This window comes from Polypterus senegalus, chromosome 13 (genome assembly GCF_016835505.1).
Source record: "Polypterus senegalus isolate Bchr_013 chromosome 13, ASM1683550v1, whole genome shotgun sequence".
Taxonomy (NCBI): domain Eukaryota; kingdom Metazoa; phylum Chordata; class Cladistia; order Polypteriformes; family Polypteridae; genus Polypterus; species Polypterus senegalus.
The window spans coordinates 89,426,878-89,445,826 of NC_053166.1; the positions used below are offsets into that span (position 1 = coordinate 89,426,878).

At 40.7% G+C, this 18,949-nt stretch overlaps 2 protein-coding genes across 6 annotated transcripts in view; one reads left to right on the plus strand and one right to left on the minus strand.

Moving 5' to 3' along the window:
* Positions 1-156: 156 nt before the first annotated feature.
* Positions 157-18,882, plus strand: thap7 (THAP domain containing 7). Of its 5 annotated transcripts, XM_039776044.1 has the most exons (6): positions 157-868; positions 1,079-1,273; positions 2,053-2,208; positions 2,885-3,022; positions 9,567-11,012; positions 18,612-18,882. In XM_039776044.1, the coding sequence occupies exons 2-5, from the start codon at positions 1,194-1,196 to the stop codon at positions 11,008-11,010; spliced, it is 1,818 nt and encodes a 605-aa protein (XP_039631978.1). In that variant the 5' UTR covers positions 157-868; positions 1,079-1,193; the 3' UTR covers positions 11,011-11,012; positions 18,612-18,882. The 5 variants fall into 5 exon arrangements, with proteins under 5 accessions (XP_039631978.1, XP_039631976.1, XP_039631977.1 ...); XM_039776042.1 differs by lacking the exon at positions 18,612-18,882 and having other exon boundaries at positions 9,567-11,163; XM_039776043.1 differs by lacking the exon at positions 18,612-18,882 and having other exon boundaries at positions 1,082-1,273; positions 9,567-11,163.
* The window catches only part of chmp2a (charged multivesicular body protein 2A), a 36,089-nt gene continuing 33,493 nt past the window's right edge, over positions 16,354-18,949 (minus strand). Inside the window, exons 5-6 of the mRNA XM_039776052.1 lie at positions 18,873-18,934; positions 16,354-16,607 (exon numbers count right to left, since the gene is read on the minus strand). Of these exons, the coding sequence (XP_039631986.1) occupies positions 16,486-16,607; positions 18,873-18,934 (184 nt within the window). The 3' untranslated portion in view covers positions 16,354-16,485. The remainder of the gene's footprint in view (positions 16,608-18,872; positions 18,935-18,949) is intronic.

An 18,949-nucleotide genomic window follows, 5' to 3' on the forward strand; every position in this document is an offset into this window, starting at 1 on the left:
GCTCTGTGGCTAAAGCCGAGGGACCCCCGCGATGGAGCCGAAATGGCGCCGCTATCCTGCCAAGCAGCAAACTCTTTTTCTGTTACGCTGACATGTGAGCGAACGCAAGATGTTACACAAAGTGGCTTGAAGGAACCGCCCAAGATGAGAAAAAAGTTATTTTGATATCGTAAACTTTAAGACCATTCAGTTAAACAAAAATGGAAACATTAGGAAGGGGGCAATCTAATCTAATAATAAACCTCGGTAAAAGTGATCCTAATGATAATTTATCAGTAACTATAAATCGGTATGTTTAACAACTGCTTGAAAACAAATAAAAAAAACAGCAGCTCATTCGGTGTGTATTATGTCAAGCTGAAATAACTACAATGTCTGACTTAAGAATAGACAAACGCCGCGCTAAAATGCATTAGGTATAGCACCAGGACCAAGCACTGCCTTACAAATACACAGTTTGACGCAGATGCCATTGGCTTATTTTGCTCTTCCTTTTCTTATTACCGGTTTCAAGTAGGACTAGGATTGGCGGATTCTGAACGACTTCACGGTAATTGGTTCAGTTCGCCGCTGGAGGCGGGGCTAAAGATACGGGCAATTTGGGAAGGAAACAGTGGCCATCTTAGTAAGGTCAGGCTAACCCTAGAGGTACGTTTTTATTTCATTTTACAAAATATGCAAATTAATTTTTATCTGCAAGAGTAGAAGTGTATTTGTTCACGCTGAATAAAACCTGCAAATAATTTATCGAACACTCAACTTGTAATGGGATTGTTCCGCAATCGCCAGTAAGGAAAGTGCCTAGAGTTCGTTGACACGGACAAACCGGGAGTCCGGCTAGGAAAGAGACGAGGAGATGAACGAGCAGGTGGGTGAGCGACTGGGCGGGCATGGAAAATGTTTTGTAATAACTGCATATTTCTGCGTTTAAACCTTTCGGAATTGGAAAAAAATAAAACAGAGGTTTTGCTATTTCCATGTCGGTGTGTTGTCCCTCTAAGCGACACCTCGTATTCTGAATGTTCTGTCTCAGTTGGGAAGCCTCACATGTTTCACAGGTGGTCTTTCCTACCTACAGCAGTATGTCCCCGGTTTTATGGCATTCGGTGTAGACCTGGAAGTCACCAGTAAGCGCCTCTTGGACTTGACAGGAGAAAGCGCGCCCCCTTCCGGCTGTGTCTCTGTGTTACAGCATGCCACGACATTGCTCTGCAGCAGGATGCAAGTCGAGGGACACGAACGAGACCCGGAAAAATGGAATCACATTTCACAGGTGAGGAGCGTTCATCGTGTTTGTTGATTCTGCATCATTTTCTTATTCTTCCACCTCCCCTTAATAGCGGCCAAATGATACAAATATCAAAGGCACAGGTCAGTTTTCACAGCTGAACACCTTGTTCTCCACATGAACCTTGCATGCCTAAATGTGCTAAGAGCTTTCACTTCCACAGATTTTTTTTCAGTAGCGTTTCAGAGTGAGTGTTTCATTACTGAATTGAATAACTGATTGGCTGTGAATTCACCATTAATGTCGACTTAGTGGATAACAGTGTTTCTTGAGTTCCAGTATACTGAGGTCCAGTTTCCAACCTGTTGAAACCCAGGCACTGTCTGTGTCTCCTCAGGATGTGGGCTTTCCTCCTACAATCCAAAACACTAATGTCAGATTAGTCGGTGAGTGTACCTCGGACTTGAAGGAACGAGTTTGATTGTGCCCTGTGGCATCCAGTGCAGGCTTCCACCTTGTACTGAGATATTTTGTGGTTCCCTATAGCCCTGCATTGGATGAGCCAGTTCAGAAAAATGGATGGATAGCAGTAAAGATTTTGAACTCTTGTATGTGAGAATCTTAGAGACGAAGATGTTCTTTTCCATTGATCTGATGAATTTTGTTTGCACCACTGTTACATACTTCACTTAGTAAGCCTTACTCTGCTTTTAACTGCCATTGCTTGAGTCTCCTTGCAGGGTGGGTCAATATCCCTTTCCTTCTATGCACCATGCTAATCTCTCATGCAATCTCTCCTCTGTCTTTTCCCCCCATCTCACTAGGCTTCCAAAACGTGGCAACCCTCGCCGTTTGTTGTGGCTGGCCAACTGTCGACGTACTGACCCAGAAAGCCAGGCAATGTGGGATCCAAAGTCACAGTTCATCTACTTTTGCTCAAGGCACTTCACAAAAGATAGCTTTGAGCTGGTGGGGACAAGGTTGGTCTGCTTGATTATGTGAACGCAGCAGTGGGTTTTCAAGTCTTGTTTGCAATCTGGGGTTATGAATAGAATAGCAAGAACTGGGACAATATTGCCCTATGTGTTCTGTACCTTTTTTGGTTTATTCTTTAAACATGCTAGTTGATTAGAGCCTTGAATCTGTTAAAATGTTCAAAATCCTGCTTTCTTGTGGGAAACAGAATGACGCAGAGGTTAGCATTGCTTGCAGCCCTAGAGTCCTAAATTTGAATTCTGGCTTAATGACCAATCTTTGTGGAATTTGTATTTTCTTTTTGAGTCTGCATGATCTCTCCGTCAATATTTCAAATGACAATAAATTGGCCAAATGTGAGTGAGAATAGGTACATGTGTACTTTGCAATGGTCTAATGCCCTTCAAAGTTTGGGTCCTGTTCCACATCTGGTGCTGCCAGAATAGGCACTGGCCATCACGTCCCTAAACTGGCGTAAGCAGGTTCAAAGCAAGTTGGTGTCTGCATCTTTAAGCAGATAGCGTAATTACAGACAGGAGAAGCACAGAATGACACTGTTTTTATGAATCATGTAAGAGCATTAGAAGTTGCAGTATCAGGAGGGATGCCATGTTATTCATACTTGCAGAAATGAGCATTTTTTTTTTTTGCCATTTATCTTTTCTTCTGGGTCTGCTACAGCGGGTACCATCGGCTGAAGGATGATGCACTGCCCACAATCTTTGAGACCTTTTCCAAGATACGACATGTGGCATGCGCCAGGGATAAGCAAGTGAAGCAGGATTCCGACATGGGCTCTTCGAAAGTACCCGTGAAAAGGTGAGATGTGCAAGAAATCAAACATTCATAGGCTGGATAACTTGCAATGATATACAAAATTAAGATGACTTGAATGGTTTCCCGTTAACTGAAGGATCTGAGGCTAATTCTTGTATTTGATAGTCTCATGTTTATGGAATGGTGGGAAAGTGGGCATAAGTTGTAGGCTTGTCTGAAAGGGTATGTCCTGGTTTTGTATGCAGTTTATTCTGTAGGCTCTGTAACAAGCAGAAGGGTAAGATGTGACTGAGGTCAGATCCAACACAAGGTGGTTGGCATCGCTGGAAAGCATCGATCCCTCAACATGGTTAAACATTATGTTCGGTTATCTGACCTGGCAGAAATTTATTAAGAGGGGTAAAGTAAAAATGTGTTTGTGGTTTGTATATTAGGTAAGGTATCATGGCTTATAGTTTTCTATGGTCATTTAGAGTACAGTGAAATTCTTACATGCTTGTGCTAATCCACATATAACATGTTGCCACCATCCATCCCCTTGATTAATGAGAATAATTCCCTTAACTTGAAACTACTGTCTTTCTATTATGGAAAAAATCTAGATAATTGACTTTAAATATTTATTTTATCAGTATTTCAAAACCTGCTTTTGTTTGATGGATGTGAAATACCACAATTCTCTTCTGTCGTTTTTCCTCAACAAATTTAGTTACTTTATATACAGTGTATCTGGAAAGTATTCACAGCGCATCACTTTTTCCACATTTTGTTATGTTACAGCCTTATTCCAAAAGGGATTAAATTCATTTTTTTTCCTTAGAATTCTACACACAACACCCCCATAATGACAACGTGAAAAAAGTTTACTTCAGATTTTTGCAAATTTATTAAAAATAAAAAAAGTGAGAAAGCACATGTACATAAGTATTCACAGCCTTTGACATGAAGCTCAAAACTGAGCTCTAGTGGATCCTGTTTCCCCTGATCATCCTTGAGATGTTTCTGCAGCTTAACTGGAGTCCACCTGTGGTAAATGCAGTTGATTGGACATGATTTGGAAAGGCACACACCTGTCTATATAAGGTCCCACAGTTGACAGTTCATGTCAGAGCACAAACCAAGCATGTAGACTTCTGAGACAGGAAGGTCCCAATGAGCACAGTGGCCTCCATCATCCGTAAGTGGAAGAAGTTTGAAACCACCAGGACTCTTTCTAGAGCTGGCCGGCCATCTAAACTGAGAGATCGGGGGGAGAAGGGCCTTAGTCAGGGAGGTGACCAAGAACCCGATGGTCACTCTGTCAGAGCTCCAGAGGTCCTCTGTGGAGAGAGAAGAACCTTCCAGAAGGACAACCATCTCTGCAGCAATCCACCAATCAGGCCTGTATGGTAGAGTGGCCAGACGGAAGCCAATCCATAGTAAAAGGCACATGGAAGCCCTCCTGGAGTTTGCCAAAAGGCACTTAAAGGACTCTCCAACCATGAGAAACAAAATTCTCTGGTCTGATGAAACAAAGATTGAACTCTTTGGTGTGAATGCCAGGCGTTACGTTTGGAGGAAACCAGGCACCGCTCATCACCAGGCCAATACCATCCCTACAGTGAAGCATGGTGGTGGCAGCATCATGCTGTGGGGATTTTTTTCAGTGGCAGGAACTGGGAGACTAGTCAGAATGAAGGGAAAGATGACTGTAGCAATGTACAGAGACATCCTGGATGAAAACCTGCTCCAGAGCGCTCTTGACCTCTGACTGGGGTGACGGTTCATCTTTCAGCAGGACAACGACCCTAAGACACAGCCAAGATATCAAAGGAGTGGCTTCAGGACAACTCTGTGAATGTCCTTGAGTGGCCCAGCCAGAGCCCAGACTTGAATCCGATTGAACATCTCTGGAGAGATCTTAAAATGGCTGTGCACTGACACTTCCCATCCAACCTGATGGAGCTTGAGAGGTGCTGCAAAGAGGAATGGGCTTAAACTGGCCAAGGATAGGTGTGCCAAGCTTGTGGCATCATATTCAAAAAGACTTGAGGCTGTAATTGCTGCCAAAGGTGCATCAACAAAGTATTGAGCAAAGGCTGTGAATACTTATGTACATGTGATTTCTCAGTTTTTATATTTTTTATAAATTTGCAAAAACCTCAAACTTTTTTCACGTTGTAATTATGGAGTGTTGTGTGTAGAACTCTGAGGAAAAAAATGAATTTAATCGATTTTGGAATAAGGCTGTAACATAACAAAATGTGGAAAAAGTGATGCGCTGTGAATACTTTCCGGATGCACTGTATGTCAAGTAAATACTTTCTCCACTTTTATTTAGACTGCTAACTCAAGCCTGGCCTTGCATTAACTGGATTGTATTAGATTAAATTGTTTCAAACACGTGGCACTAAGTCATTCATTTTTCAATGCTCTTATTTACTTAACACAACCAATAAACCTCTCACCAACAAGAACAGGCCATTCACCCCATTAAGGGTTATTTACACTCACCTAAAGGATTATTAGGAACACCATACTAATACGGTGTTTGACCCCCTTTCGCCTTCAGAACTGCCTTAATTCTACGTGGCACTGATTCAACAAGGTGCTGAAAGCATTCTTTAGAAACGTTGGCCCATATTGATAGGATAGCATCTTGCAGTTGATGGAGATTTGTGGGATGCACATCCAGGGCACGAAGCTCCCGTTCCACCACATCCCAAAGATGCTCTATTGGGTTGAGATCTGGTGACTGTGGGGGCCATTTTAGTACAGTGAACTCATTGTCATGTTCAAGAAACCAATTTGAAATGATTCGAGCTTTGTGACATGGTGCATTGTCCTGCTGGAAGTAGCCATCAGAGGATGGGTACATGGTGGTCATGAAGGGATGGACATGGTCAGAAACAATGCTCAGGTAGCCCGTGGCATTTAAACAATGCCCAATTGGCACTAAGGGGCCTAAAGTGTGCCAAGAAAACATCCCCCACACCATTACACCACCACCACCAGCCTGCACAGTGGTAACAAGGCATGATGGATCCATGTTCTCATTCTGTTTACGCCAAATTCTGACTCTACCATTTGAATGTCTCAACAGAAATCGAGACTCATCAGACCAGGCAACATTTTTCCAGTCTTCAACTGTCCAATGTTGGTGAGCTCGTGCAAATTGTAGCCTCTTTTTCCTATTTGTAGTGGAGATGAGTGGTACTCGGTGGGGTCTTCTGCTGTTGTAGCCCATCCGCCTCAAGGTTGTGTGTGTTGTGGCTTCACAAATGCTTTGCTGCATACCTCGGTTGTAACGAGTGGTTATTTCAGTCAAAGTTGCTCTTTCTATCAGCTTGAATCAGTCAGCCCATTTTCCTCTGACCTCTAGCATCAACAAGGCATTTTCACCCACAGGACTGCCGCATACTGGATGTTTTTCCCTTTTCACACCATTCTTTGTAAACCCTAGAAATGGTTGTGCATGAACATCCCAGTAACTGAGCAGATTGTGAAATACTCAGACCGGCCCGTCTGGCACCAACAACCATGCCACGCTCAAAATTGCTTAAATCGCCTTTCTTTCCCATTCTGACATTCAGTTTGGAGTTCAGGAGATTGTCTTGACCAGGACCACACCCTTAAATGCATTGAAGCAACTGCCATGTGATTGGTTGATTAGATTGCATTAATGAGAAATTGAACAGGTGTTCCTAATAATCCTTTAGGTGAGTGTATATCTCACGCTTAATTCTTTTCACAATCTTATCATACGTAAGAGTAGCTGGAGGTGATTACATTTGCACTTAACACTAGAATTACCAGAGCCTACGAAAAAACTCGTAAATCCGTCCCACCTTAAATCGCTTCTTAAAATCGTTCACAGCTCTCCACCAGCGTCTTTTGTAATCTAAATGTGCTGATAAAATCAGGCTGCAAGCAGCCGGCTATTCCATCCCCCCACTGACTTAGAACGTGCACAAACTTCTCCCAGCTCATGCCTTGAGTATCTGGGAGTGAAGTGGAGTTTTAGAGTGGAAATAATAGATCCTTATTTGGAACACACGCATTTCATGTGTGTTCCATTTCTACAGTAAACTTTATAAACACATTTTTAAAACAGAAACGTTTTTCATATTCTAGTAGTAAATGACAAAATGTAGACAAACTATATAATGTATGAAGCCTGAAGTGCAAATATCAAAGAAACACTTTCACAAAAGGTACAAATATAACAGAACAAATGCGCTTTTATTCTAAAGTGTAACTGCAGGAAAAAAAAGCCACCTTAGCAAGCCATACTGACACACGTTCACCACAACTGGCACGGTGGCGTAATGATATCAGCTGCTGACTGGGAATCAAAAGGTCATGAGTTCGATCCCTCACGACTCCGTTTTGAAAAGTAAACTGATCTTATTCTTACTATTTTAGAATAAAAACATACATTTGATTTCAGTCTGTAACAGCCGGTGTAATTTATGATACTTGTAAAGGTTAGCTTTGGTTTTTTTTTATTCACTTTTCATTCTCTCAGTCGCGTTCAGGATCCTTCCCTAAGCCCTTCATTTCGCTACCATTGGTAAGAGAATGTATCGTGATACACTGCAGATCTAGCGTCAGAGCAAGAATGCACATCGCACTTTTGCCATCGCTGTACTTTGTATAAATATGGGAAGCTCTGCATTTTACATGTGCCTTTACACTGTAGGAAGTGAGTAAATAAATAAAGGTAACTAAAGGTAAATAAAGAACTGAATCTTGTTGATGCTGCATCATCTTTTCTTTTTCCATCGCCTTTTCCTGTAAGAAGCGTTGTATACACTTCTCTCTATGCTGTGGTTTCTATTACACACCTGAAAGAAAGAGACAATATATGTGAACACATCATCGCACAAATGCAATATTATTTGAAAACGAACAGCGTCCAATCAGTTGTAAAAGAATGGCATTTCTAAATGTTTGCTTTTTTTCAGTCTGATTCTCTCAGTCAGACTGTATATTTGTCTCTTATTCAGTACATGCAGGTGGCCAGATGTTGTGTGCTACAACATGCAGGCGGTGATCAACGCACATTTTAAAAAAAGAAACAGACAAATATATGTGACGTTTTGAAGAAATCATTTTATGACACGATTTACCTTTATTTATTTACTTACTTCCTAAAGCCTAAAGTCACAAGTAATGTGCAGAGGGCATGCTCAAAAATGTGTGTAATGCCACGAAAAGTGCCTACTGACACTTTAGTATGTAAGCAATGGTATGTGCATTCTTGCTCCGATGTAGAAGGGAGCTGAGTTTACCTCTGTTACAGCGCGTCTATGTGAAAACAGCAGTGTCAGATGCGGGGCTGGGGTGTGTTTGGGCTCGTGAACGCGGCTGAGATAATAAAACTGACTTAAAAAAAAAACAAAAAAAAAAAACAAACCAAAGCTAACCTTTACAAGTATCATAAATTACACCGGCTGTTACAGACTGAAATTAAATGTATGTTTTTATTCTAAAATAGAAAGACTAAGAGCGGTTTACTTCTCAAAACGGAGTGGTGCAGGATCAAACTCACGACCTTTTGATTTCCAGTCGGCAGCTGATTCTATTACGTCACAGAGACAGTCATAATAAACGGGTGTCAATGTCGCATGTTAAGGCGGCTTTTTGTTTCTGCAGTTATATTTTTGAAAAAAAGTGCAATTGTGTTAGATTTGTACCTTTTGTGAAAGTATTTCTTTGATACTTCAGGCTTCATACATTATATAGTTTATGCCTACATTGTCATCTACTATTAGAATATAAAAAACGTTTCTGTTTTAACAATGTGTTTACACGGATTACTGTAGAAACGGAACAGACATGAAATGCGTGTGTTCCAAACAAAGATCTATAATTTCCACTCTAAAACTCCACTTCACTCCCAGAAAATCAATCAAGGCATGAGCTGGGAGAGGTTTGTGCACGTTCTAAGTCGTTGGGGGGATAGAATAGCTGGCTGCTTGCAGCCTGATATTATCAGCACATTTAGATGACAAAAATGCTGATGGAGAGCTGTGAATGATTTTAAGAAGCGATTTAAGGTGGGACGGATTTACGAGTTTTTTCGTAGGCTCTGGTAATTCTAGTGTTAACTCACTCTTTTGAATGCCCATTCACTCGCTCTCTCTCTGTATCTCTAAGTGGCTTTTCCTTGTCTCCCAGTTTCTTCTTTGTGTCTCCAGATGGTCACCTTTTCTTCTTTATGTTGACTTTCTTCAGTTCCGCACATGCGCACACACAGTGTTGTCTGCAGAAGGCAGTAGTTATCTTACTTGAAGAGATTGCAATTTAAATTCATACATTGTTTTTGCTGAAATGCAAACCGCTGTGTACAATACAATTTGTGTCACTCACCAGCACTCATTTCAGTTTGTCCTGCAGTGCCAGCCCATCTTATACAGCAGCTGTGTAGGTTTATGATGCAAACACAGTATGCAGTGTCTGCACAAAGGTAGGAGGATTAGATAAGTTTATTGAAGAAGAAAGTGAAGAGTGGTTTAGAGTCAGGATGAACACATTTGCAAGTTCTTATTTTAGATGGATCTGCAGCACCTAAAATAACTCTTGTTTGCTCTTATATCTTTAGAAGCAGAAGCCAGAAGCTTATGGAGGATGATAAGTCAACCTTAATAAAGGGCACCACTTCTGGACGGAGGGGAAGAAAACCAAGAACTGAGATAGTTAAGATAGCTGGCACCTTATCTACCAACTCTCTTCAGAGAAGCCAGGATATCTTAAATGGACAAGAGGAATCTGAAAGTGTACCAGCTAAAGATGTCGAGTTAAGCAGCCAAATGCTGCCCCCTGGGGTGAACTGTTGTGCTCCTGCAAGAGTCCAAGAAGAGAATCCAACCTCTCAGTTGTCATCCGAGTCAGAAGTGGCACGTCCAGTGTCTCCTTCCATGTATATGTCTAGACTTCCCCCACCTCCTGGAGCTTACATCAGCAAGGAACATAGCTATGGCGTAGGCAGCCCTCTTTTCTGGAAAGCAAGAGCTGAATTTGCCTTTGAGGCAATGGAGGTGGCCCAGCGGCAGCTCTCTGCTTGTAGAAGGCGAGAAATAAGATTGAGACAGAGACTGGCAGCACTAACGCAGGAGAGAAAACGTGAAAACATGGAGGCAGCAAGATTGGAGCATCTTCCTCCAAGGGGGAGGAAGAGGCTTTCTGCGACTAAAGAGAACAGACGTGAGACTGCAGAAAGATGTCTGGAGACAGGCCGGATTGTCACTGTTGATGAGCGGGAAGTGCTTAGCTATTGCAGGGAGTCCTGCTCTCCAATTCAGGTACATGAAGACCAGGAAGGCATATCTCTAAAAGAAAATCAGATTTACTGTCTAGATGAGAGGTCAGCAGAGACAGGTTTGGACACCTCAAAGGAGGCTCAGTTTGTGAATTTTGGAGGCAGGCAGTTCCTGATTTTTGGTGCAGGGGGTGCAGAAAGGCAGACTGAAGCAGCAGTGACCCTCAAGGAAGGCCATTTGTTGAGTCTGTTAGGAGAAGAAAAGCAGCTTGTCACACTGGGTGGGGCACAGTTGTTTGCCATGGAGCAGGAACCGTCAGAGAGACGGATCACTCCTTTTTTACTGGAGGAAGGAGAGACCCAAATTGTGGCCTTGGACGAAGAGATGAGTAGCTGTGTCAGTGAGGAGAACAGGCTCCAACAAATATTGACATTAGGAAGACAATCTTTTGCCGTCATCACTGCAGACAAGCACTTTGAGACTCAGAGGAGTGGATCGTCCTTGCAATCATCCTCAGAAGTTGTGGGGGTAGATGAGAACTACTCTGACGCTGTATGTCCCTCTCCAACATACAAGGAGAAGCCACCAACTACAGTGGAGGTAGGAGTGACTTGGGATGAGAGGGCAGCAGATCTTGCATCCTGGTCTGGGAAGCATCAGTCAGCAGCTTCTGCTGGGAGACAGAGTCCTCTGGATTTGAGAGAGAGGCTAAAAGAGCATCTGCAAGTGTTTGAACTGCAACTGATTGGAGATTTTGATAACGAAGATGATATGGAGGATGTGTGAAGGTAAGCTGGACACACAGACCTTATTGCACTTGATGTGCTGCAAACACAGGCAGAAACTTCAAAAGCTAAGCTTAATTTCCATTTAAATAAGGCACATTTTGTCTTTGATATAGACAAGATCTGATTAAATAAAAATCTACTGAAAGTTACAGTCTTATTGCCATTTCTTCAAGCTGCAACTTGGGAATCAATTTACAACCTTTTCTTGTCAGCCAGGGCGACTGTGTTAATTTATGTTGCTTCATTCTTAATAAATCTAACCATGAACTGAAATAGGAAATATTAGTGGAGCTACACCTTCTATTTGGTTTCCCCACAAAGGGTTATTTTAAAGTTTTCAATCTAACTTATTCAGAGAAACATCAGTAAAAACAAGCAAGTTTTATTTTTCAGGATGGTCTTTAACACCAAAACACTTGTTGCAACATACACAAAGTATTTTTATCGTTCAAATGCAACTTTTTGTCTTGCTTTTGCAAATTCTCATCTACAACTGACCCAACACCTTCATGAGTGACACAGCACATCGCAGAGGTTGAGGAGTAGGTGGTCTTCACTGGGGGCAAGATCGCAGTTCATGGGGTCAACAGCTTTCCTTGCCAAGTTTTCCTGGTTGAGTGTCATAAATGCCAAAAACAATCAACATTGTCTTGATTGCTTGCAGTTGCCTTTTGAGCCATTTGTTCAATTTACACCATACCCAAAGTGTCATATGAGTTGTGCACATGATCTTGATGGAAACAGCTTAACCTTGCAATTGTTCAATTTCAATTCTTGTTTGTTGTAGTGGTGTACTTAAGTTTCATTTCAATGGATGAAGCAGTTCTTAAATTTCAGCCATTTTGAATTAGCTTGAGATGCTCCTTGGAACACCGACTGTGGTGATGCTTCATTTTGTAGTAAACACCGACACTTTAATAGTTTGTACGGAAAAAAATATGAATTTAACCTGTGGCCAATGTATTAGAATTCATTCCACAGGTTGGCAAGACTTTGGCTCACATTAAGAGTAACCCAACCTTAATTGAATACTGTAGGTCATCTCTGGAATGTGACATATGCCGGAGTCTGGTCCTGCTCCATACTGATGATTGAGCGAGAAAGAATCTAAAAGGAGAGTTTGCTATCATTAAATTTCTAATACTAGATGTGGTGGTTTTGGGCATCCATTTTGACTCAGCTCTACAGCAGGAGATACACACCTTAAGTCCTAAATGACAGAATGTGATCTAGTACACTGGTCATGTACAAAATCAGCACTGTAGAATACACCTTTTTAGAATAAGCCATAAAGCTGGTGGTCCATTACACAACTTCGTTGTCAAGTTTGCCAAATGTCGTTGCTGCTGTCTCACATTACAGGACTAGAAATTACTGGGCAAGACAAATTACATGACTCCATGTTGACTCTCTAATACAGTTTCACATTTCTATAGTGGCATGTGATCTCCCCTTTTTCTTAGCGTCATTAATGTGCTGCAGGAATACTTTCAAGTTATGCAGAGTTTAGATGCAACCTTGGCCATCCCTATCCCCCAATTATGATTCTCCATTCTGTCATGTTAGATAAAACATGATGCATGAAACAGATTAGCCCCCCTTCTGTTTGCAAGGTTCAAAACACCCATGTTTCTTATTCCTCATAGTCAAGTTCTATACAGTGCATCTGGAAAGTATTCACAGCGCATCACTTTTTCCAAATTTTGTTATGTTACAGCCTTATTCCAAAATGGATTAAATTCATTTTTTCCCTCAGAATTCTACACACAACACCCTATAATGACAACGTGAAAAAAGTTTACCTGAGGTTTTTGCAAGTTTATTAAAAATAAAACGGAGAAATCACATGTACATAAGTATTCACAGCCTTTGCTCAATAGTTTGTCGATGTACCTTTGTCAGCAATTACAGCCTCAGGTCTTTTTGAATATGATGCCACAAGCTTGGCACACCTATCCTTGGCCAGTTTCGCCCATTCCTCTTTGCAGCACCTCTCAAGCTCCATCAGGTTGGATGGGAAGTGTCGGTGCACAGCCATTTTAAGATCTCTCCAGAGATGTTCAATTGGATACAAGTCTGGGCTCTGGCTGGGTCACTCAAGGACATTCACAAAGTTGTCCTGAAGCCTCTCCTTTGATATCTTGGCTGTGTGCTTAGGGTCGTTGTCCTGCTGAAAGATGAACCGTCACCCCAGTCAGAGGTCAAGAGCGCTCTGGAGCAGGTTTTCATCCAGGGTGTCTCTGTACATTGCTGCAGTCATCTTTCCCTTCATCCTGACTCGTCTCCCAGTTCCTGAAAAACATCCCCACAGCATGATGCTGCCACCACCATGCTTCACTGTAGGGATGGTATTGGCCTGGTGATGAGCGGTGCCTGGTTTCCTCCAAACATGACGCCTGGCATTCACACCAAAGAGTTCAATCTTTGTCTCATCAGACCAGAGAATTTTGTTTCTCATGATCTGAGAGTCCTTCAGGTGCCTTTTGGCAAACTCCAGACGGGCTGCCATGTGCCTTTTACTAAAGGGTGGCATCCGTCAGGCCACTCTAACATACAGGCCTCCACTCTAACATACAGGCCTGATTGGTGGATTGCTGCAGAGATGGTTGTCCTTCTGGAATGTTCTCCTCTCTCCACAGAGGACCTCTGGAGCTCTGACAGAGTGACCATCAGGTTCTTGGTCAGCTCCCTGACTAAAGCCCTTCTCCCCCGATCGCTCAGTTTAGATAGCCGGCCAGTTCTAGAAAGAGTCCTGGTGGTTTTTAAATTCTTCCACTTACGGATGATGGAGGCCACTGTGCTAATTGGGACCTTCAAAGCAGCAGAAATTTTTCTGTAACCTTCCCCAGATTTGTGCCTCGAGACAACCCTGTCTCGGAGGTCTACAGACAATTCCTTTGACTTCATGCTTGGTTTGTGCTCTGACATGAACTGTCAACTGTGGGACCTTATATAGACAGGTGTGTGCCTTTCCAAATCAATTCCAAACAACTGAACTTACCACAGGTGGACTCCAATTTAGCTGCAGAAACATCTCAAGGATGATCAGGGGAAACAGGATGCACCTGAGCTCAATTTTGAGCTACATGGCCAAGGCTGTGAATACTTATGTACATGTGCTTTCTCAAAATCTGAAGTAAACATTTTTCACGTTGTCATTATGGGGTGTTGTGTGTAGAATTCTGAGGAAAAAAATGAATTGAATCCATTTTGGAATAAGGCTGTAACATAAAACTTGGAAAAAGTGATGCGCTGTGAATACTTTCTGGATGTACTGTACAGTGTGCTCTCAGGTCTTGCACATACAAGCCCATTGCCATGAGTTAAGACAAAATGTTGCACATTGGTTGGGTAGGTCAGATTTAATGCCTAGTGATCATAGAAGCACTGCTCTCAACTCACTAAAAGTATGTAAATGAAGTCTATGATTGAAAATTGCCAGAAGTGTCAAGTAATCTGACAGGACTTAAGGCAGCTTAATGTTGAGTGTGCACACACAACTGATTTCATAGATTAAATAACTGAATTAAAAAAGATATAGAAACTTGTTTTCATTCATTCTACCTGGTGAGAGTTATTTGATGATTTTTTTTTGTTACACTCTTTTTGTATTCTCTATTGCAGTGATTGGTGAATTCAATAGTAAACCATTTACACAGAGTTGTCCAATGCTAAAGTTTTTATAGCAATATTAATTGGAACTAAGCAACTTATGCATCTACCTTTTTCCATCTGTTGTTGCATCCAAATGTTTTTCCTCCAACAGCACAACACTTTAAATAATTTACGTAAAATGTTTGAATTTGAGTACAGCATTCTTCCAGTTATTTCTGAGAGCACCAAGACTACCTTATACCAACAGCACAGTAAGCATCTGCAATGTCTTCAACACCATAAACATTAAACAGAATGGCAAAAAAAGAGGTAGACTACTCACTCAGAGTATAGGTAAGTATTAACGGTCCTTAAGGAATGTTCTGTACTCTGCAGAACTAATCCCCCAGTGGCAGATTTTGTTTGGTCTCCGCTGTAAAACCCTAGATTAGCTCCAGTATGCAAATAAACAACACCAGGGGAATTAAAAGATGTTGTCCCCATATCATACATTTCTGAAATATAGTAAATTTCTGGACATAAGCAGTACTGGACAGAGAGCAGATCACTCACCAGGCCAACTTAAAGATGTTACTCAGCCTTTCAATGTTAAATTTGAACTGAGGAGAAAGCCCTGTAAAAATGGGACAGTCGTGTAACCACCACTCACATGGTAACGGTGTCCAGACTCTGAGAGGCCCTACTGTGCGCCCCTGTGTAGTAAATTATTTTGGTTATCATAAAATCAATGAGAACAAACAGAAAGGGTGTACAATGACAACGTATATAATTTAAAGAGTTAATAAATGAGCACTTAAAAAACCATTGAGATTAAAAAATACATATGTTTGATTAGCCAATACCACCAACATTATATGAAAAAGAAAATAGGCTTTTTTAAAGTTTAAAAAAAATGTTAAAGATTGAAAAACAAATGAAATACACAGATAACCACACATAAACCCAAGAAAAATTTATTATACAAGAAAACTCATGACATATTTAAAATATACCATCAAATAAAATTAATCTTTAAACATATCTATGAGACAGAAAAATGTATAGTTTGATGATTTTACCATCTTTCACTGTCACAGAGAGGTGGGAAAACTGGCTGTGCAGGAGGTTAGGACCATCTGCTGTTTGAATAAAGCACACATCCTCTGTGCATCAGCAGTTAGTACTCACCGCTCGGCACACATCAAGACAAGGTCTACCTCACCAACAGGTTTCAAACGTCCAAAAGAAACACATCCTCAAAAAGTGACACAAAATGTCAGTGTAGTCAGCAACACTGTAAGGAATAGCAACATTCTTTATATAAACTGATGAGCGCATAGCTGTGCAAATCCTTGTATAATATACTGTACATTTCTATATATTTAGAAGGGTATTTAGAGTTCTTTACTTTTGAAATTAAATCAGTACAAAAATGTACACTAAATTGGAGTGGGTTTGTCAGGAAACTTTTTACAGCATTATGATAAAAAGAATGAAAATGCTGAACCCACAGTGGTAACGGTTAGTCCAAAAAAAAAATAAATAAAAAAAGCCCCATACTGAGCTCCTCAATATACTGGGGAAGAAACCAGAGACCTGTACAGGTCCAATACACTTATTTTTTTTCCCCCTTTTTCCGGATCATCACTACATAATGAGCATAATATAAAGTCCATTCCCAATGTATGAACTTTTGTCTTTAAGGGTACAGACAATTATATTATACTAAAAAACAAACAAACCCCCAAAATGTTTAGCCATTCCACCTGAATTCAACCAATTCTTTCCTCTACTAGTCAAACAGCTGAATTGTTTCACTGGTTACTTTGTTAGCCCCGTGATTCCATCTAGAGGCTCATTTAATGTTTCTTCTAATCTCTCAGTCCCTCCTCAGGTTGTTCAGTCTTTCCTCCAGGTCAGCATCTGCGTCTGCGAGTGCAGCAGCTGGTTCAGCCTTCTTGCCGGCAGCAACTGACAGACTTCCTCCAGTGGATGGGAGGTCTGAAATGGCACAAAGCAAACATTGAAAATAAACAAGTCGTGAGACAAAATATGCACACCTTTGACACTACAAACTTGAACATGGTCCCTTCTCGGTTGCGGATACAGCATTAAAATAATTTAAAAATTCCATACTTCAATGCAACAAGGAAAAATCTTCATTTTTAAAAGACTACAAAAACAACCTTTTTAGCATCTATGTGCAATTTTCTTTATTACTGTAAAACACGTAAGCATGAAAGGGAATGTATTGATATAAATCTTTCTATTATATAAAAAAAAAAACTTGGGATGAAACCTGTTCAGATAGACGAGACATCCCATGAGACGAGACTTTGTGCCAAGAGATTTAACCACGCCTGGGACCGGAAAAAGACAAAGAGTAGATGACAAAGTAAAACGTCGTAAAGAATTCAAAAACGTTGGTGCGATACAAATGCAGAGCAGGTCAGAGATAATGGAAGTAGGAAAATTCTAAAGTCTCAAAAAAATGATAGTAAAGATCGCATTAGCGCAAACAAACGGAAAGTATTACTCGGTGAAATAACGGAAAAGCGAAAAGAGATTGAATAGTGTGTAAGGATGTCTGGGGGAGAAGAGAGACAAGGCAGTGAGACAAAAGTACAGCTGCTGTACAGGCTTTTAAACATTCGAAGCGCCACACAAGGTGCAGATCACTTGGCACGGCAGCAGCAACCGAGCAAAAAAAAAAAAAAACACTTTGCTTCCCATTGTGTCACCATTTAAGAGGGGTTTCGGAGGAGCGACAGTCTCCTTGGGGTTCGTTCAGCCCCCCCCTCACATTGGCATGTAGCGCAGGTGGGAGGGAAATGGGGGTTGGTGAGTGAAGCCCCCTAGTTTTAATATTAAAAATTGATTTAAAAATGGAGCATAACAGGAGACAGACGATAGACACAGCAGCAAGTAAACACTACACTGTAAAGAGAAGCTGTTTTTCACATCAATGTACTAATGACCATGTGGCTAAGTTTAGCAATACATAATGTGAAATGAAAATAAAAAACCTTAAATAAGCTTAAGAAACCTAGTCAATGTGCGGGGGGAAAAAAAAATAGATCTGTTAAACTCAAAAGTCAAATTACTGCCAGGAAGTGGCGTAACTGTTTGGAATAAAAACTTCCTATCAGATTCTGGGAAACTCAGGTTTAAAGGATTGGCAAAGAGAGTGTCACACTGATGTGTTCTATAACAACATTAATTGATTACGGTTTAAAAGGAATAGAGTTCCCAATTTACAATGCGTATGTGCACCAGCAACTGAACGCACCCCACCACTGTCTGAGGCACCTGGAGATAAAATTCAATACAGTTAAACCCCACTTTTAGTAAGTGTCCTCCAGACAGTCCACATATGGCCATTTTCCAAACCACTAACACTCTAATTACCAACCACGACTTGTAGCTTGTGCTCCAAAATTTAGTTTGTGATTTTAGTCTACATTGTAGTATGTAGCTTGTAACACATAATTCTACAGGTTACTCTTCAACTATAAACTTGCAGATTAAATTATATCCTGTCAATCGTTGCAGCAAACATTACCAAAAAAAAAAAAATCAACCAAACTTTTCAGAGTAATTCTAGTTTCCAATGCAAACTACAAAAGACGACATTAATATACCCTGTATTATTTGTCAGCATGGTGCAGAAAAAGAAATGTTGCATTGGACAACACTGTCAGTTTCTACTATGACATTAGCACTGAGCACCACTATAAATTAACACATGAAATTTAACACAGATATAGGAATACACGATAGTAATATTTTTTAATGAACATTAGACATTTTTTGCTTTGTAAAATCCAAAAATAAATATATTATTTATCCTTTATAACACATTTATCCTTTATAGCCAAAAGGTACTTTAATCGGCAAAGGGCACCATTCTGCTTTAAAGAGAATTTTAATATAAAAGGTATAAATATTTAAACCAACACAACGCTATGTATTAATTACAATTTAATTGTCTTCCTTATTTTACAGTGTCAATTCATGCACACAACCACAGAGAACCAATTTGGAATTAACAAATCAACAGGTGTGGAAGAAAACCGAGATTGTCCAGAAAAAAATTACACAAACAAAGGGAGAATGAGCAAACTCAAAGACAACAACAAGGTGTATGCTTATAACACAACACCCTGGATCAGTGAGACAGCCACAGTAACCACCGTACTACTGTGTTGACTTCCTTGCTACAATATATACAAACTATGAAAATACAATAAACAGCTAGTAACTTACTAGATAGCTCATCTGTCAGAGTTAATCCTAGTTCATCCAGCACTTGAGATACAACAGCATCACTACAAAAAGAAAAA